This window comes from Nannospalax galili, unplaced genomic scaffold, assembly GCF_000622305.1.
Source record: "Nannospalax galili isolate Female #2095 unplaced genomic scaffold, S.galili_v1.0 scaffold512, whole genome shotgun sequence".
Lineage (NCBI taxonomy): Eukaryota > Metazoa > Chordata > Mammalia > Rodentia > Spalacidae > Nannospalax > Nannospalax galili.
Window position 1 is genome coordinate 127,614 of NW_008331992.1, and position 21,074 is coordinate 148,687.

General features: G+C 40.3%; 1 protein-coding gene across 1 annotated transcript in view; it reads right to left on the bottom strand.

Annotated features, from left to right (window-relative positions):
- The window catches only part of Tmem30a (transmembrane protein 30A), a 29,799-nt gene extending 9,086 nt beyond the window's left edge, over positions 1-20,713 (bottom strand). Inside the window, exons 1-3 of the mRNA XM_008827060.3 lie at positions 20,180-20,713; positions 7,417-7,524; positions 4,142-4,249 (exon numbers count right to left, since the gene is read on the bottom strand). Of these exons, the coding sequence (XP_008825282.1) occupies positions 4,142-4,249; positions 7,417-7,524; positions 20,180-20,416 (453 nt within the window). The 5' untranslated portion in view covers positions 20,417-20,713. The remainder of the gene's footprint in view (positions 1-4,141; positions 4,250-7,416; positions 7,525-20,179) is intronic.
- Positions 20,714-21,074: the final 361 nt, after the last annotated feature.

Here is a 21,074-nt window from a genome sequence, read left to right on the forward strand (position 1 = left end):
TAGAAGTAAAGACACTTTATATTCTAGTTTCTTGGATAAGTCCCTTTATTAAACTGGGCCTCACTTACAAAATAAACATACCCAACTACTAACTTCAAGTTCTCTAATTTAGGATTAAATCTTTGTCTAAGAACAGAAGAAAGGAGTAATCTAAAGCAGACTACACCAATCTTTAAACTGGCATCCAGGTATAAGGTAAACAAAAATGCTGCAAAGCAGAACTTGTGCATGTCCTTCACGCGTGGTTTTGGCTCAGCACTTACTAAGGATCTCAAGGACAGGAGGCAGCTACAGGGTTAAAGTAGAGATGTACCCTAGCTGAGGAACATGCTTAACTGTTCTAGAACATTCAGGCCACATTAATCCATACTTCCAAACACTTAAGAAATCAAAATAGTCTCAATTTGAAACTTTCTAGTTCTAATTCATTAGTTAATCTCGTAGGCTATTCCACTACTGGACAACTTAGACGTGCATCTGCATTCTCTACATTTATGCTGGGAGAAGAAAGGGAAAAGGAAACGTGGTCAGGATTTCACAACCTCTCTTCAGTATTCTGAGTACTTTGAAGAAAACTATGATTTCAAAACAAGGTTATTAAATATTAAAAAAATTCATAGTAGAGCAACTATATTCTAGCTTCTAAATTCTTAGGTAAGTTTTAAAAGAAGGGAAACTATTACTACCTATGTATCAGGTATTGAAATAAACAGCCCTAGGCACATTACAATACTTAGTAAGCTGGTTAGTTTTTGTCATCTTGACACAAACTAGAGTCACCTGGGAAGAAGGAACCTCAAACGAGGAATTGCTTCCATTAGACTGGACTACAGGCATGTCCATGAAGCATTTTCTTAACTGTTAACTGAGGTAAAAGGGTCCAGTCTACTGTGGGCAGTATAATCTCTGGGCAGGTTGTCCTAGATGGTATAAGAAAAACAGCTGAGCAAGATGGGGGAGCAAGCCAGTAAGCAGCATTCCTCCATGGCCTCTGCTTCAGTTTCTGCCTCCAGGCTCCTGCTATGAGAGCATGCCCTGACTCCCCTCCATAGTGGTCTGTAAACTATAAGGTGTAATAAATAAACCCTTTTCTCCTCAGGTTGGTTTTGGTTAGAGTGGTTTATCACAGCAATAGAAAAGCAAACTAGGACACCTGGCTTAGGAAAGCTATTTAACAAGCATTTAATATGCACTATACACCATGCAAGGTGCCAGAAATAAACAAAAACTAAAGTGGTGGGGGGAAATTCCTGTTTTTAAGAAGCTAAGAATGTAACAGAGACAGTCCCACACATGACCAATTACAACGCAAAGTAAGAGCTATGAGTTGGGTGTTGTGATGCACATCTGTAATCCTAGCACGGAAGCTGCAATGGGAAGATTATAAATTCAGGACCAGCATGGGCTACAGAGTGAAACACTGCCTCAAAAATGAAAAACAAAAAGCTGTGGATACCTTAACAGTTAAAATGCTCACTGTGCAAGCTTCAGCATGAGGACCAGAGCCCCAGTGTCCAGAAACCACATCAATTTTGAGTGGACGCGGCAGGCACTTGAAATTTCAACACTTGGAGGGCTGAGACGGGATCCCTGGACAGAGCTGGCAAGCTAACCTAGCTGTATCGGTGAGTTCTGGAGTCAACTGACACTGCCTCTGTGAATAAGGTAGGGAGACCAAGGGAGACTCCTAGGGTCAAACTCGGGCTTCCGCACGTGGACACACACACCACAAACCTTCACATGAAAAAGAAAAATAAGGGGGCTGGAGAGATAGCTCAGCAGTGCAGTTAAGAAAACAAATATGTGATTACAACTTAGAATGTGTACAATGATAGGTACATGATTAACACTGAGAGGACAGAAGCAGCTACTTTAGAATGAAGAGCTTGTCCTTGGAAGATCATGTAAGTTAACACCTTTAAGAAAGAGCCAGTGAAGAGCTGGCAAAAAAGTTTTAAGCACAGAGCCATTAAGAAAGCATCTGGGGTTGGAGAGATGGCTCAGCAGTTAAGAACACTGGCTGTTCTTACAGAAGACCTGGGTTCAAATCCCAGCACCCACATGGCCGCTAACAACTGTCCATAACTCCAGTTCCAGGGGATCCAACAGCCTCTTCTGTCTTCCGCGGGCATTGCACTACACAGGTGCATTTACATACCTGCAGGCATTACACTCATACACATAAAATAAAAATAATAAATAAAATATTAAAAAAAAGAAAGACTGATATTTCAGCAAAGATAAATGTAAACGTAACTAGAGACTGCAAATAGGGAAAATGGTATGTGATGAAAATGGCATGTCACATTTCGATATTTTGGTCTTTTTGAGACAGGGTCTCCCTGTAGCCCCAGTTGGCCTGGAACTTGCTATGTAGACCAGGCTGGCCTCGAACTCACAGATCCACCTGCTTCTGCCTCCTGAGTGCTGGGAGTACAGGCGTGTGCCACCGTGCCTGGCAGACTGATATATTTTTTAAAGATCACTAGTGCTATGTGGAAAATGGCCTGCTAAAGAAAGCCAAGATTATGCAGGAGGGGTGGGGGGAGGCAAGATTAGATGACATGGAGACAGTTCTTCAAAGCAAAAAGTGATTATTTGGATTAGGGTATGAATAAAGTAAATCTGTAAAGAAGCTACCAAAAGACACTAAGAAAAAGAGGAGGCCATGAAATGAGCAGAGCTTCAGGAAACCAATTCCAGGCAAAGGAAACAGCAAATGACAAGAGAGAGATTATATCACATCATTGTTGGGGTGCAGCAAGTTAACAGGCAGACAAGACAAGCACACAGAAAAGATATAAGGGGCTGGGGAGATGGCTCAGCAGTTAAGAACACTGGCTGCTCTTGCAGAGGACCTGGGTTCAGTTTCTAGCACCCACATGACAGCTAACAACCATCAGTAATTCTAGTTCCAGGGGATCCAACACCCTCTCCTAGACTCACACTGCAGGCATTCCATGTGCAGGTACACTTACAGCTAGGGGGGCTGAAGAGATGGCTCAGAGGGTAAGAGCACTGGCTGCTTTTGCAGAGGACTCAGGTTCGGTTTCTAGCACCCACATGGCAGCTAACAACTATTGGAAACTCCAGTTCCAGGGTATCTGGTGCCTTCTTCTGACCTCTGTGGGCATTGCATACATGGGTGCACTTACATTCATGCAGCCAATATAGTCATACACATTAAAAAAAAAAAAATCTTAAAAAAAAAAAAACCCAGTAATGCTGGAATGGTAGATAGATGCTAGATGGTGATGGTCTAACATACAGAGTTAAGTAAACTGAACTTGAATGTTCTATTGTTTTGCTCCTGCAAACAATGACATATGAGACTTGAGAATTCTGGAATCTATACTTTCAAAATGCTCCAGTTTTTGGTTTTGTTTGTTTGCTTGCTTGGAGACAGGGTCACACTATGTAACTGTAGCTGGCATAGAACTATATAGACCAGGCTAGCCTTGAACTCACAAAAATCTTTCTGCCTCTCTAGTGCTGGAATTAAAGGCGTGCACTACCATGTTCAGCCTGCTCCACAGTCTTTCAGTAGCCTACCTTTTAGATTCTTGTACTGTGTAGAGCTCCCACAAGGAACACTTAAAAAATGGACAGATATCCATATTCAATTTTTTTTTCTTTTGGTCTTTTTGAGACAGGGTCTCCCTGTAGTCCCAGCTGTCCTGGAACTCACTATGTAGACCAGGCTGGCCTCGAACTCATGGAGACCCGCCTGCCGCTGCCTCCCGAGTGCTGGGATTAAAGGCATGTGCCACCACACCCGGCTATCCATATTCAATTTTAAAGCACAATCTCAGAAATTTAAAGCAGCTTATTTGCATATTCCTACCTAGCAAAGAAAAAATGAACAAAGCCAAGTAGAATATGTTTATACACCCACAATGCTAGACTTGCCAAAATCCCATCTCTAGTAAGGAGCAGAGAGTAGTGGCTACTGAGAAGTCATTCCATGGGGTTCCAGGAAGAGTCATTTAACTAAAAGCTTCTACAAAAACCAGAAATGACAAGTAACACTTTAATTTTTCATTTCTCCTAAGATTAAGTACCTTATTATTTCTAAATGACTATTCACCAAACGTCCTTATTTTGCAGATGCCATATTTTTATATTTCACCATTTTACTTACAAGCAAAGCACTAGGATCTCCATTTAACTGGCTATCATCTCGAGATTTCACATAACGACGATGATTTTGATAGAAATTTGACAGTCCATAATACATAAACACATTGCCCTAGAGAAAACAGAAAGGGGAAACATTTTCACATAAAAACGAATGTTTATTCATTTGTTTCATGTGTTTGTAAAAGCTAAGCACACTTTACTAGTTTTGTGATAAAACAGGTACTGGAGTAAATTCTGTAAATAGCATCTAAAGTTGCACAATTATCATGGCTGGGGATAGAGCTCAGTGGTAGAGTGCTTGTCTATTATGTACATGTATGAGGCTCTGGGTTCAATCCCAACACTATAAAAAATAAATAAATGAAAAAAAAATAAATGTCACAATTGTAAAGATAGAATGTGTATGTTACAAAACCCCAAGACTAAACTTTTCAACTCTCCTTACAATATTTGCAGTCTGGGGAGACGGCTCTGTGGGTAAAGTACTTGCTGTGAAAGCATGAGGATCTGAGTCTGGACCCCCAGTACCCATAAGAAGGCCAGGCGTGGTACTGAACAACTACCACAGAGCTGGGAATCAGGAATTAGAGAGAGGTAGATCCCAGGGGCTTTCTAGCCAGCCAGCCTCGCTGAAAAGGCAAGCTCCAGAGTTAGGGAAAGACCTGTCTCAAAGAAAAGTGAAGGAGGAAGACACCTGACATTGACCTCTGGCCTCCACATGTATCCATGTGTAACACTCACACACATGTGCACACATGCATACAGCACACACATATTATTTTCATTAAAAATGATATTCAAGGAATTTGTGTACTCTGAGCTACTCTGAATATACAACTTCCTCTAATTCAGACTGGTTTTCATTCAATTACCATCAACCTTTCAGAATTAGTTATTACTAATTACTATTACTAATATCTTTGTTATCAAAAAGACATTACTAAAGTATCTTTGACTATGCTGCTTTATAATAAGCAAGAAAAGTACTTTAGTGGAACAAACCTCAAAATAACTTGGGAAAAAGTATAACATGCATACTCTGTAGTTAACTACAGTATTCTAAGAAATCATTTGACTAAAATTTAGAGGTAGTAAAAATATCATTTTCTGCTGATTACAAAGTGCATATTTTTATATTTGTATCCTCAATGTAAAAAGATTCCCTAACTTAGAAGTGATTTCTTTTTTTATAAGACTTGTTTATTTTTATGTGTATGTTTCCCTGCATGTAAGGTATGTGCACCACACGCATGGACATGTCTGCAGAGACCAGAAGAGGGTATCAAATCCCCTGAAACTGGAATTACAGATGATTGTTAGCCATAATGTGGGTGCTGGGACTCAAACCCAGGTCTTCTGAAAATATAGCCAGTGCACTTAACCACTAAGCCATCTCTCCAGTCCATAAGTGATTTACTTGATTTGCTTCTTTCACATTTAAAGGGTGATTATTGATGCATTTAGTGGCATAAGGATGTAATCCCAATATTCAGGAAGCAGAGGCAGGAGGATCATCATTCTAAGCCAACTTGAACTACACCATAAGTCCAAAGCCAGCTTAAGATACACTGGAAGAAGACTGTCTCAAGAAAGTAAAAAAGTAAATAAAAATATTGTTAAATACCCAAATAAGCTTTTCCATACTATATAGTGGAACTGTTTAAATGGAAATCTTGGGGAGGGTGTGTGATCAAAATTACATGACAAAAAACATGATAAAAAAAAAAAAAGGACAGCATCTAACTTAAGAATCAATATAGTAAGCTGTATCTGCAAAGTGAAAAAGAGATCTTAATAAATTCTGATAAACTACTTTACATTCCCTGAAATGGCTTTAGTCCAATTTAAAGCCTGTGAGGAAACAGATAACCTACAAGCAATAGATGTGAGGTTGATCCTGTTTGCTAAAGGAAGTTCTAGAGCCAGGCGTGGTGGCGCAGGCCTTTGATCCCAGCATTTGGGAGGCAGAGGCAGGTGGATCTCTGTGAGTTCAAGGCAAGCCTGGTCTACATAGTGAGTTCCAGGACGGCTGGGGCTGCAAGGAGATCCTATGTCAAAAAGACCAAAAAAAAGGGCAAGTTCTAAAATAAATGTTTTTGAATAGGGAGGAGAAAATTAAACTTCTATAAGAGTCCAAGTCTCTCAATTCTTCAACTATACTGAAAATAATTAAATTTAAAGGATATATATTAAATAAATTCCTGTGTTCTGCCAAGTTAGTTGTGCTCACGCCAGCATTTTCTCTTATCTTGGTGCAAGAGCACCTGTAGCCACTAGATGGACTCCACTTACCCACTAGATGGCCTCCATTTACCAGAAACTCCTAACATCTTTACACCAGAAAATCTTGAAATACAAACACTAAATAAAGTTGGCATTTTTTGCCAGTTTTGCTCCCTGAAGAATGCTGTTAAGCTCAATTTCCAGGTAGAGGATAGAACTAGTCTTTCTCCATGCCAAATATGAATTTGTATGTCTTTTCCCAGATGCTCAGTTAGCAAGAATAAACACACACACACACACACACACACACACACACACACACACACACACACACGCGCGCGCACGGACTTCCAAATAACAAAATATAAAATATCAGTAATGTTTTAATAATTGTTTGCATTTTGGATAATGCTTCTTATCTCACAAAATAATTCAATTAGGTAATAGAATAATCAGTATTCATTTTCTAAAGTAAGACTTGTTTTATAATTAAATTGTAAAAGTGGGGGTGCACACCTTTAGTCCCACCACTCAGGAGGCAGAGGCAGGCAGGTCTCTGTGAGTTCGAGGCCAGCCTGGTCTACACAGTGAGTTCCAGGCAAGCTGGGGCTGCAAGGAGACTCTATCTCAAAAAGAACAAAAAAAATAAATAAAAATTTTAAAAAGGTGTAAAACAATTTAAAAATAATTTTTAAAGGTTTATACCATCTAAAGAGAAACCAGAGTACTAAGAAATAACTTTCAAATCTAAGCACAAGGAAATATAAACTTTATATAAAACTTATTCGTAACATTACAAAATTATTCAGTGAAGGATAAAATGATGCCTTAAATTTTGTCTAAAAGATATTAAAAGGCAAAGAAAGCATTCAAATAAAAATATTTAATTATCAAAGAGCAAACTACAACAACCAAGTACACAAAACAATCTTCTTCAAATATGTATGGATTCCAATAAATTAAAATGATTTCTGAACATAAATTATGTAGTAAAACATAAATATTAATATTTAAAAGCATGACTTTTCTAACACATTACTTTAAAACACCAACCTCAAATGATTCTTCAAGAGTGAAGTTAATGGTACAAAAGCAAGATGTGACATTTGGAGACAAACATTTATTGCAGGGGCTGGAAGGTTCTGTTCCGGTATAATCAATCTGCAAGAGAAAAATGTTAAGTGAGCACTTTCTTGAGAAAGGGGATGCCTAAAACACTGATGTAACTGCTATTAAAACGAAAGAAGTGCATTGAAGCTACTCAGCCTGAACAAACACTGCTGTTAAAGTCATGGATATTTTGACAATGTGAGGTATTAAATATTGAAAAATGTTCTCTTTGTTCACTGTTACTCAAATCCTCTCTCTTTTCCACCAAAAGAAGTGTATTTATGGATAAAATCAGAAATACAAAATTTAAAGCTTCATGATGCAAATGGCAATAAGGTCTAAACTATGAAAATTCCAAATTAATAGAACCAATACATCTTAAATATTTCAATTTTGGGGCTGGAGAGATGGTTCAGAGGTTAAGAGTACTGGCTGCTCTTGCAGAAGACCCAGGTTCAAATCCCAGTACCCACATGGCAGCTAACAGCCATCTGTACCTCCAGTTCTAAGGGATCTGACGCCTTTTTCTGACCACGGGCACTGCACGACATGGGTGCATTTACATGCATTCAGGCAATTACATACACTCATATATATAAAATAAAATATTTTTTAAAAGTACAGCTGCAATATAGTAATAGTGTTTTGAATTTGTAATTCCCTAATGATATGATGACTGTTGAGCATCTTTCAAATGCTCACTTACCATCTCATGTTAAATCTCTCTTTTGCTTAAAATTCATGTTTAAACCATAAACCCATTCCCCCCAACATACCCACGGTGGTATCTGGAGGTGGATTAAATGAAGTCATAAGGATTATTTCCCATATGGGATTAACAGCCTTATGAGAGAGAGAGAGAGAGAGAGAGAGAGAGAGAGAGAGAGAGAGAGATCAGAACTCTCTCAATCAATCTGTCATCTAAGCACAAAGCTAGAAGGCAGCCATCTGGAAACCATGGAGGATCTCACTGGGAACTAAGCCTATTAGAGTACCTTGATCTTAGACTTCCCAGCCTCTCTACAACTGTGAGAAATGAATGTCTATTGTGTTTTTGTTGTTGTTTTTTTATATTTGACTTGAGACAGGGTCTCACTATGCAGCTCTTTGCTGGCCTGGAACACATTATGCAGACCAGGTTGGACTCAAACTCACAGATCCACCTGCCCTTGCCTCCCAAGTGTTGACATTAAAAGCCTGTGCCACTACACTGGACAAATGTCTAGTCACTTAAGTGACCTAGTCTATGATGTTACAGTAGCCAGAGGTGATCAAGGCCTATGTATCTTCTTTAACCAGGTTTTATGCCTGTGTTTATTGGTCTGTTTCATCTCCATACTGTTTTAAGTGTTCTTTTAGGTAGTATTCCTTTACTAGATGTTAGCTGAAAATATTTTCTATTTCTTCTATTTTCTATTTCTTCTCTTTCTCTTAATAAGAATTTTATGATTAAAAAGTGTATAAAATAGTTACCATTATTTCCCAAAGATTTCTCTTGTAGGGATTTTTTTTTTTTAATTACAATCTGTACCTAGAAAATAGAACCAGCATGTTGTGGGGTGCTTCTTCAGAGAAGACTATACTACTCAAGTTTTGCCTAATGAAAGTCGTTGCTGGCCAGGACTACTATACAAGGGTGTAGGAACCCAAGTGTGTAGCCCTGAGCCATCTCTAGGGTAAGCTTTTATACAGAAAAGTCATAACCGGGGTGAAAAATTTAAGTTCCCAATCTTACAGGTGCAAAGCCCCCTTAATAATTTCTATTCTATTAAGCAATAATTACTATTTTGCAGAAGCAAGCCAAACTTAACCTACAGAAGCCATAAATCTGCAGTTAGCAGGTGCTCTCCAGTATACAATGACCTGTTCCCAAGACAACTGGGTCCCCTGCCAATGTGTGTTCCCAGACCTTGGGCCAACTGCATGATAGTTCAGAGACTAGAGTCAGCTAGACTTTAATATGGTTACAAGCACCTAATAACAAAAGTAAGATAACTTTAAAATATATATATTTTTTATTTATTATTATTTTATGTGTATGAGTTTATTGCCCACATGTATGTAAATGCACCCATATAGTGCAATGTCTGCAGAGGTAAGAAGAAGGTGTCAGATCCCCTGGAAGTGATGTTACAGATGGTTGTCAGCCACCATGTGAGTGCTGGGAATCACACCCAGGTCCTCTTCGAGAGCAGTCAATGCTCTTAATCGCTGAGCCATCTCTCCAGGCCCCCAAAAGTAAGGTAACTTTTAAAAACTACACAATAGCTTAACAAAACTCGGTTTTATCAGCTAGGTGTGGTGATATACACCTTTAATCTCAGCACTTGGGAGGCAGATAGGTGGATCTCCAAGTCTAAGGCCATCCTGGTATACATGGTTAGTTAGTGAGTTCTAGGCCAAACTGATCTACAGAGTGAGACCCTGTTTTAAAAAAATTATTTTTAAACCAAATTTTCACATAATGCCCTACAGAGAAATAGAGAGAAATGTTTTTCACAAAAGCTTATTTGTTTACTAGTAGCATTTTGCTAAAACAGAAAACAAAAAAGAAAAACAAGAAAAGCACATAACTAAAACAAGTAAACAAAAATATGTACTTTCCTATGAAAACAGGAAAGCATGTACACAACGTACTAAGCCTGTGGGCTCCAACTTTGTACCAAAGCTTTTCTGTATACATCGTTCTACTTACACACAAATTTTATGTCAGAGATGCTAGAATGAATCCAAAAAGAAACTGTATTTTTAAATTTCCTCACATTTTCTTCCTCTTTGTAAGATCATCCTTTCAGATCATCTTCTTTAAGATTATCACTTGTCACTAAGCAAGGAGACAGTCTTTATTTAACTGAACAAAAATAATTTAATGGAAGAGATGGCTCAGCAGTTAAGAGCATTTACTGCTTTCCCAAGATTTGGTTCCCAGCGCCAACATGGAGGGTAACATCCATCCTTAACTCTAGTTTCAAGGGATCTGATGGCCTCCGTTAAGACCAGGCACACACAGAGTACACTGCTCACAGGCAGACAAAACACTCAACATTCACACATAAAATAAAAATAAATAAAACCTTTTAAAAAATAACTTGTTGCAATTGGAAATCAAATTATACTTCAGTATAATAAAACAGAACATTCTGTTGGAAGTATAATCAGTAAATACTAAATAATAAAATAGCTTTAAAATATTCATCACAAATTGTTGACAATAAACTAAAAATGCACTGAAGGTTACCTTGGGTTTGTTGTTGTTGTTTTGTGTGTGGTGGTTTCTGTTGTTGTTTTTTTTAGCATAGCTGGCCTAGAAATCATGTAAACCAGGCTAGCCTCAAAATCACAGAGATCCACCTGCCTCTGCCTCCCAAGTGCTGGTAACTAAAGGTGTGTGCCAGGCACCAAAACTGGCAGAAATTACATCTTTTGACATCAGGTAAATCTGAAAACAGTGTTTTTTAAAAAGCATCATTAGCTGGGCATGGTGACTCACATCTTTAGTCCCAACTTGGGAGGCAGAGGCAGGCAGATCTCTGAGAGTTCAAGGCCAGTCTGGTCCACATAGAGAGTTCCAGGCCAGCAGGGACTACAGGGAGACTCTGTCTCAAAAAGACCCAAAAAAGATCATCATTAATTAATTAATTTATTTTTTTGAGACGAGGTCTCATTACGGTACCCTAGCTGGCCTAGAACTCACTATGTCTAGAACTCACCAGGCTGACTGTGAACTTACAGATATCTGCCTGCTTCTGCCTTCCCAATGCTGGGATTAAAGGCCGGCATGCAGCAGCTACCATGCCCAGTGTCATTATCATCAATATTTAAATCGTACTATGGCGCAGTACAAGGTATAAGACCTAATACAAAGTAACGATACAGTGTACAGTCAAGAGTTTACTTAAGCTTTCTTTCACATACATATTTTATCTAATCCTCACCAAAAATCCTATAGTGCTATTCCATTATATACAACGAACACATTTTCAAGCTTGCTCAAGGTTACATGAGTAGCACTGGCCAGTGCTAGGCTAGAATGAAAGATTTCTGACTTCAAGGCCAAGGCTCCTTCTACTAAACTTATACCCAGGAACTGTCAGTCCACTTACTGTTCAGCAGACTACTTTATCAAAGATACCCAAGAATACAAAGAATACGAACTGGATGACAGAGGAACAATTAGCACTTGCCAGAAGAAACAAGGATTTGAACAAGGATTTGAAAGATTAAAAAAAAGATAGAGCAGGCATTGGAAAAAAGAAACACAAAGTACAATATTTAAGGAAAATGAGAATAAAAACTTCAGATTTACGGAGAGTTTTCATGTTGGGAAGAAATGAGACAAAGTGAAGAAAGCAAACTGGAACCGTAAGGCTCTACCATATTTTACTGACTACTGTTAGCAAATGTACTGTCACACATAATAAGCACTTAAATCATCTCACCTTAAGACTCTGAAAAATTGGTATTTTCCTTATTTTAAATTAAACAGAGTTGGGGGCACAGCTCAGTGGTAGAGCATTTGTTTCAATCCCCAGCACCCAAAAAGCCTAACCAACAAACCAAACCAAACCAATCAATAACAACAAAAAAAAAACTAGGAAAATGTCATTTAGTAAGGATTAGTAATCTTCCCCAAATCACCCAACTGATAATTCTAAGCAAGAGCCAGTCCTCCTTGGTCTCCATCATCTATGTTCTTTCCACTGCACACCCTCTTACACAACAGATAAGACCTTTCTTATGTACAAACTCAGAGCCTTCACAACATAGAAATGAAGAGAAACATCTGATAAGTAATGGCGACTTCTTTTTGTTCTAATTCCATGCACTGTGGCATTCTCTGTCTGAAGAATTTTGGCAGGACACAGAGCTCTCCCTTTCACTTCAGAAACTGAGGGGAGAAATCAATCCTCAGTAAGCCAAGGTCAAAAGTCCAGACACAGAAAAAATGTGTATCTTCAAACTGAACCTTCTGCAAGACTTATCTACTGTGTAGAAAAGTTCAATGACACCCAGAGTTTGGAATGTTGCAGGTCCAGGGCCTAATTACAGTTTTTCTTGGGCTAAATAGTCACTCCTTGCCCACCTCTGTGTCTGACCTAAAATCCTGTGACTAACAGATAACTTTTTGGAATATATTAACAAATTCTAGCTTCCACCAACCAAAGGCTGAGTGTTATCAGACAGCATTACATTTGAAGCCTATAGCCAAGATGTCTCTGTTATGCTGTAACTACCTACTCAATGTTTCCACCAATGTATTTATAAGTGTCTTATTTTTATGACTTTCTTTTTCCTGCTAGTATAAAAACTTCATGAAACTGTTTCCACGTTGAAATGTGGAATTTGGGGTAACTTAATTCTGTGTTCTGGGCCACGGTCACTCATATTTGGTTCTAGAATAAACCATCCCTCAGGACTGGAGAGATGGCTCAGGGGTTAAGAGCACTGGCTGCTCTTTCAGAGGACCCATGTTCCATTCCCTACACTCACACAGAGGAAAACAACTGTTCATAATTCCAGTTCCAAGGTAATCTGATGCCCTCTTCTGACCTCCCAGGGCACTGTATGACACTGGTGCATTTAGACACATGCAGGCAATACACTCACACACATAAAATAAAAATAAAAAATAATAAACTTTTAAAAAAGAATAAACTCTCTTATCCCCCTCTGAGGTGAGAGTTGAACTTTTTCATCAACAGTAGCCAGAACAAAAGCTTGAGATCTAAACTGGGTATCTAGACAGTCCCACATAAATCACTGGTCCAGGAAAACAAAGACAAGAGTGAATATAAAGCAGAACTATGTATTTGAGCTCCTAATACCGTAGAAGCCAAGACTAATAAGAAAGAGTACCTTCTGTATGCTGATGAAATAACTGGTGGCTAGGGGTCCCTAGACAGTTTCAGGAACCGGCACAAGGACCAAAACCTGAAGGACCAAAGCCTGATTAAAAGGCTGGCCATTTCAGGCCCACATCCAATATCTGGGGAGGGAAGAGAAACTGTAGGTTGACTTGATCATAACTGAACCCAAAAGCTGAATCAACAGTGCTAACAGAAGGAAATCTCATAAAACCCCCAAAGGATAGGCCTAAAGTACTTCCAGACAGCTAGACATGGACAGCCCTCGAGTGGTGCACTCAGGAAGGCACTGTACCTCCTTAGCCCATACTTCCTACCCTATGCATCTCTGACGTCTGACGGTTCATCTGTATCTGTAATATCCTTTGTAAGTAGATAAAAATAAATAGCGTTTCCTTGAGTTCTACAAAGGAATCAAATCCAGGTAGGGCTCTTGAAAAACTTGATATGCACAGACGTTAACTTGATATACACAGAAGTTAAGGTTAGGCTGTGTGTGGTAGCGCAAGCCTTTAATCCCAACAATCCAGGTAAAGGCAGGTGAATCTGTGAGTTCCAGGCCAACCACACCTACAAAGAGAGTTTCAGGACTACATACTGAGACTCTGTCTCAAAAAGCCCCAAAAGAAATGAAGGTCACAAATTGAAACGTGTGATTAGCATTTGAAGTGTAGGGAGTCTAGGGACTGTGTCCATAACTGGTTGGACATGGTGCTACATACCAGCAGACAATGCCAGAGTTGGATTAAATTATAGGACACCAAGCTGGTGCATATAAAAGCATCTACTGGGAGAATTACTGGGTGGTAGAGGATTCCCATACATCTGGTACAGCAAGTGTGATGCTGAGTGGTACAGGAAACTTTCCTGTTATCAGAAACAGCTAGCTTCTATTTCCTCCCCAGTCAATACTCTGTTCAAAGCATAACCAGTCATTTTTAACAGTTAAGTAACCTTATAATCATTATTCTTGTTAGGAACCACACCACCCAGGTACTAGTGCAAAGAACTTCACAGATCTGGCCCCAATCCTCTACAATCTCTCTCCCTCAGAGCTGCTGGGAAGAGCTGGAAGGTCACACACAGGTCTCAGGAAGAACCAGAACCTCACTCTCACATTCCTCCAGCCTAGGGCCAAGGGCAGCTTGACATATTAACTGGGCCACACTCCCCTATCCAGAGTCTCTGTGACAGCACAGGCCACATATGAACTTGTGGTCCAAGACCTCACCCTACCACTTCCTTTAGCAACTTTTAACAGTAGACAACACTTCACTTTGTCTGGTAGGGCTAAAGCCTCTTGCTTCAGCCTCCTATACCTCCCTCTCCATTCCCCCATATAATTTACTGTGGCATAATAAATCTATTGCCTGATGACTGACACTCCCACCCCCACCCCAAACCTAACAATCCTTAACTGAAGCTCCAGATAGAAAATACTCTGAGACACTAGTGGGCTTCCCTTCAGCTACCAGGCTATTGCCTTTTCATTTGCAAAATTAGTGTATTTAGTAGGCACTCAAAGCTAAAGCTGGTCTCCAAGGGGCGTGGGGGAGGTAGACAAGGCTGTTCCACTCTACACTTAAAAAGGAATGGACTCATGGACAAAGAACCCTGCCAGACATGGAAGGGGTAAAGATCTTTCATCCGACGAAAAGAAACAAACCAAGACTCTTTCCCCTCCAAAAATAGATCTTATAACTCCATCTTCCTCCAGGACTTGACTAAAAATCTGTCTCTGTACAGACAACCAATGGAAGCAACTTGGAGCCCAGGCTCTCTTCTCCATGAAAGAGTCTGTAAGCCCGCCTCATGCCTCATTTGTTGCTATCTTTGTCTGGTTGGTTGGTTTTGTTTTTTTGAGACAGGGTCTCACTATGTAGACCAAACTGGCATGAAAGAACCCACAGAGATCAGCCTGCCTCTGCCTCCAAAGTGCTGAGATTTAAAGGCACATGGCACCACATGGCCTAATTTGCCATCTTTTTCTATAAACTGTAAAATGGTCACAGGCATAATGACTATTTCCAAATTATAATAAAAGCTGCAGGGTGTGACGATTTACAAGTTTTCAAAAAGCAACGTTTCCACTAGGCTTCATTCCAAGCCTTAAAAGAGGTTTCCAAGTAGAAGAGGGGACTCAATTCCCCCATTTTAAAAAATTGATATTTTAAGGGCTGGAGAGATGGCTCAGCAGTTAAGAGCACTGGCTGCTCTTGCAGAAGACCCGGGTTCAACTCCTAGCACCCATATGGCAGATAACAATGGTCTGTAACTCCAGTTCCAGGGGACCCAACACCCTCTTCTGACTTCCATGGGCTTTACACAACATGGGTGTACTTATGTACATTAGGCAACACATTCATACAAATAAAAATATTATTTAAGTAATAATATTTTTAAATGACAAAAGAGTATCAGGCACAGTTCAAAATACAATGAGAGCCTTCAGATAACTTAAATCCAAATGACAAAAAACTAGAAGCATATGCCTTTAATCTCAGCACTTGGGAAGCAGAGGCAGGCGGATTTCTGTGAGTTCAAGGCCAGCCTGGTCTACTACAGAGTAAGTTCCAGATCAGCTGGGGCTACAGGGAGACCTTGTCTCAAAAAGACAAAAAAAAGAAAGAAAAAAGAAAAAACTATAGGGGCAATACAGAAGAGATGCTGATGAGATTAGTTGAAAAGTGTAACCCTACCTTGGTCGGGCGTAGTGGCACACGACTTTACTCTCAGCACTCGGGAGGCAGAGAGAGGCAGGTGGATCTTTGTGCATTCAAGGCCAGCCTGGTCTATATACCGAGCTCTAGGCCAGCTGGGGCTTCAAAGAGACCCTGTCTCAAAAAGACCAAAAAAAGTATAACCCTGTTTCTCATCTTTGTTCTGCTACAACTGTGAATGTTTCCCTAAATCAAACTGACACTTCTCCTTAGTAATTCCAAAAATACACCCTATTCCCAAGAGAAACTCTGAATTTAACATGGGGGAGGGGGGATTTGAAGGACATTCATTTCTTACACTGTATACAAGGAAGGCTGGAAAACTTCCAATTTGAATGTAAATTTATCTAAAAGGAAATCAATATAAGACCTAAACAGGTCATACAACAAAATGCTGAGTAATAAGTCACTTTAAGTATTAATCAGATTACGTTTAAAAGCCCATTTTAAGTACTTAAAGAATTTACCTGAAATCCTCAGAATGTGTAATTTAACACAACCATTTTTGTAGCAAATGCTAAATTTGCTGGTGTATTTCTTTAAAACTCTAAATGAAAGGTAGGCATTTTTTTTTTCTGTACAAGGACAGAAAATAAACATTTGAGACTTCACAGATCAAGGAGCAAGTTCTTGCATAACAAGAAAGGAAGGTCTGCAAGTTTTTTCAATGATGAAATTCAAGATCCAAGAGTAATAGTTACATACAATTTCTGGTTGCAGCATAGGTTTACTTAGAGAAGAATGGAATTCTTTCAGAGGGGTTACATTCTATACAACTGGGATTCAAGCTACTGTTTCCAATTATAAAACTGATTGCAAATGTCCACTTGGAAAACCATTCTCAGTTCCTGGCCATAACAAACACTCAGGCAGGCAATATTTACTTTGCCATCCCTCCCTCTTAGTACTAAAAATGGAAACAAAAGCACTATGGTTTCAAAGCTCTTAATTTCCAAAGGTTCCTTTTAAGTAACTGAATATTTGAATATTAAAATCTTCAAACTTAACAATCTTTAACAATCATTTCTAAAAAGCAACTTTTTCTTCCTTGATTCTAAGCTAAAGTTTAAGTAAAAACAAAGATTACTAAATGCGGGTAAAACATTTACTCTCCTTAAAAACCTTAGAATCTAAGATTTCAAACTACACAGACGTAAAAGAATAACAATTTTTTTAATCAGAGACTAGAGAAACAGGAAATTTCAGGACTAAATAATTCAGAAGAGTAAATGAAGTAAGATAAAAAAGAAAAATTTGGGAGTTTATCAACATGGGGACAAGTTCACTAAGACTTCATGAAAATATATATTCAACATTTTTGGCAATATTAATTTCAAGTAAATGTTTAGTTTCAAGTATGTATTTACTTTCTATCCTAAATGTTAATGTAAATAACACACCCAATTGACTGTAATCATTATTTTCTATTTATTATTTTTAGATGCTGGTATGTTGTACAAGCTGGCACTGAACTAGATTCAAGCAATCTTCCTGTCTCAGCCACCCCCAAAGTAGCTAAAAATGCAGGTGCGGGACACCTGACCCAGCTTTCTAAATCTTAATTTAAAACTATATAACTTCACACTGATAAATGTTTTTGCAAAAGTTACAAATGACCCCGCTGTCATTTTCAAGGTAACTCAGTATCTTGGCTTTGCCAAGAGCCTTAGACAAGAAAATCATTATCTTATGGTCTGGCTCCTAAAGTTGCCAAATTAAGAAAATATTCCTTGCTGAAAATAATAAAGATATTAAATCTTGTTTAGTAAATATATTCATATTTAAAATATTTTCTCATGAATGATAGAATTCACAATGGTAGTTTTCTAAAAACCTCTTTTGTGTGTGTGCAAATCTTTTTGAGACTGGATCTCCTTATAGCCCCAGCTGGTCTAGAACTCACTATGTAGACCTGGCTTGCCTCAATCTCATGGAGATCCACCTTCCTCTGCTTCCCAAGTGCTGGGATAAAAGTGTGGACCACCATGCCTGGCTCATCTCAATTCTCTTTTTTTAAATGTGTTTAAGTGTGTCACCTGCATGTATGTAAGTGCACCCGTGTCCCCAATGCCCACAGAGGTTAGAAAAGGGTGTTGGATCCCCTGGAATTGGAGTTATGGGTGGCTGTTAGCTGCCATGTGGGTGTTGGGAACTGAACCCTGGACCCTCTGCAAGAGTAGCCAGTGGTCTTAATTCTTGAGCCATCTCTCCAGCCCCCTCATCTTAATAACTTAAGAAGCTTAAATAAGAGGATTTGAATTTCTTATGTTAAATTAGAAGGAACTGTGTTTTAATGTCATTCCAGTAAGGATCTTAATATAGTGTGAAAGCTTAAAACTGAGAATCAAGACACAACACTCTTAAGCAGTTCACTGTCAAATCTCAAGTGGAATCATATTTCTCATCTCCTGCTAAGGATCATCTTAACCAGACCTAACATCTATAATGCTTCTAATTCTTACATCTTAGAAGAAATCATTGTTCTATTTAGAGATGAAGAAACTAAGCTTCAGAGAAATTAATTATTCAAAAACCTGAGTTAAATGGCCTAGCTGGACTGTAACTCAGCTCTGCATGGCCCTACCTAGAACCACAGTCTGCACTACACATGCTCCTCATACGCTGATATAATGATCACAGTATGGCTAATAGAAAAAAAGCTTAATATCCCTTATCCAAACTGGATGAGAAAAGTGTTTCAGATTTGAGCATTTTTCACATATATGTATGGATTGCACCAGTTGTCTTAAAGTGTGAAATCCAAAATACTCTGAAATAAAAATTATTTCAGTTCCCAACCTGATGGGCCCAGAGCTCTGCATTTTAAAGAATTCTGGATTTCATTTGCAGGACCGTTAGGGAAATGAAGAAAGGAAGATAATTAAGAATACACAGTGAAAAAATGGGTGACACTTGCTTCAGTCAACAAATTGAAAGTGATTCTTAGTAAAAGGTCTTCAAAGTGGGCTTCAAATACTATTCTTATTACTTCTATTAACACTGAAGTAAGCGCTGTGCAATCTAAAAACAACAATCTTGTTTTGGATAATATTGGAAATTACACCACAAAGAGGAACCACTAGACCCTAGCTCAAAATAAAATGACTCTGAAAGTCCCATAAAATCACACATGTAGCATTTATTTTTATAATGTGTGCACAAATATACATGTGTGTATATATATATACATACATATATTTGTACATATATGATAGAACAAAAGAAATCAAACTACTTGGCATCAGTTCTTGCCCCTTTCAAACAGATGAAAACACCCTGGAATTGAAAGAGGGATGAGATGTTGAACACGCTCTGCAGCCTAGTTGGCTACTCACTACCAGCTCATCTTCACCACTGCCGATGGCTAGAGCACAGTAAACGCGGCTCTGGCAGAAATCAAAATCCTTCCCAGGTGTGTTTCTATCACGCCTGAGTAAGTGAACTATTCAATAAAAACAGTATCTGTGAAATGTTTTAATAGATCCCAACTTACTCCGTGTGGGGTCACTGATGTGTAAAGTTGGGACCAAAAATAAGATGAACGACGAACGAGGAGCATAGTTAGAAATAAACACACCGAACAGCAAAACCAGGAGTGAAGTTTCATGTTGTCTTTTAGCTATATCACAGGCAACTAAAACCATCTAATGAACTCAAAATGAAGGGTGCTGTGCCCTGTAACGTACGACTTAATTTCTTTACATACCTCTATGCTCTGGGTCCTTCAGCAACAAACAAGGTTAGTCTCCGTCCCAGACTAATTCCCCACACAGTAATAACACCCTAACCTCGTCACTTTCCTCGGTGCTGCAGGTAGCTGTAACTCCCCCGCCACACTTGTTTCCTCTTCCTAGGACAACCCATGCGCTAACTCTCAGAAGACCACACAAACCGCCCAGTAAGTCAGTCCTGTCCACCTGACATGCCTGCTACAGTAAAAACATTCGTTCCGTTTCTAACCGTGTAATCTCCTGCGGTAGGAAGCCAGAGCAAAACTGCAAACTCAGAAAAGCGGCAGGAGGAAAGGAAGCAACTCGGCCGGCCGCGGAGGGCGGGGCCGTCTGTCAACCTCGAGCGGAGCTGCCGGACCCCGCGGGCCACCGGCCCACCGCCCGCCCTCACCTCGATCTCGCGGATGTTGTTGGAGGTCACGAAGATGCCGATGCCAATGGGGATGAAGATGAGGCCGATGATGAAGAAGGTGGGCAGCACAGTGCCGGCCGTGAGGATGGGCTGCCAGGCCGGCAGCCGTTGCTGTTTGAAGGCAGTGTTATCCGGCCTCCGCGTCTTGGCGGCGCCCCCGGGAGCGCACGGGGGCCCGCCGTCCACCTCGTCCTTCGCGTTATAGTTCATCGCCATCGGTCCCCAGGGTGCGGCTCGGCCGCGTCCAGCTGGACGGCCCAGGGGACTCGCCTGCCAACCTTGACGGGAAAAGCGCAGGCGCCGCTACGGCTGCCGCCTCCGCCACCCGCAGCGCCGCCGGCAGGCGGAAGAGGCGGGACGCGCTAGGGCGGACGGCCGCTGACCGGAAGCGGGAGTCTTCAGAAGACGCCCGAGGGCGGGAGAGAGAGGAAAGAGGGAGAAGATCGAGGGACGAGGGGAGGGGCGGTAAGGAAGATGGAAGGGGTTGGGAAAAGGCGGACGCACCCCAACCATCTGCCCTGTGACGACAAAGTAAGGGTTCGGCCAAAGCGTGCAGCTACGTGAGCGCGTGCGCGGCCCTAAGCCTCCGGCTGCGCCTGCGCGGTGGGAGGGTCTGGGCCGCCGCGGCGGACGCTTCTGTTGGCTCATACTTCCTGTCCTGGTTGTCAAGGAGACTGGGGCGGATGAGGCGGGTGGACGTTGACTACGCTGCCGGTCGGCTGCGGAGCTCTCCGTAGCTTCGGGGCTGGATTGGCTCTGGTACTGCGAGGCCCGCTCTGAAAGGAACTGTGCCTTTGAGAAGCCAAAGGCTGGTAGCTGTGGATTGGCGTAGTGCTTGATTTACTAGCTACCACGGGTGCGAAGATGAGCTTTA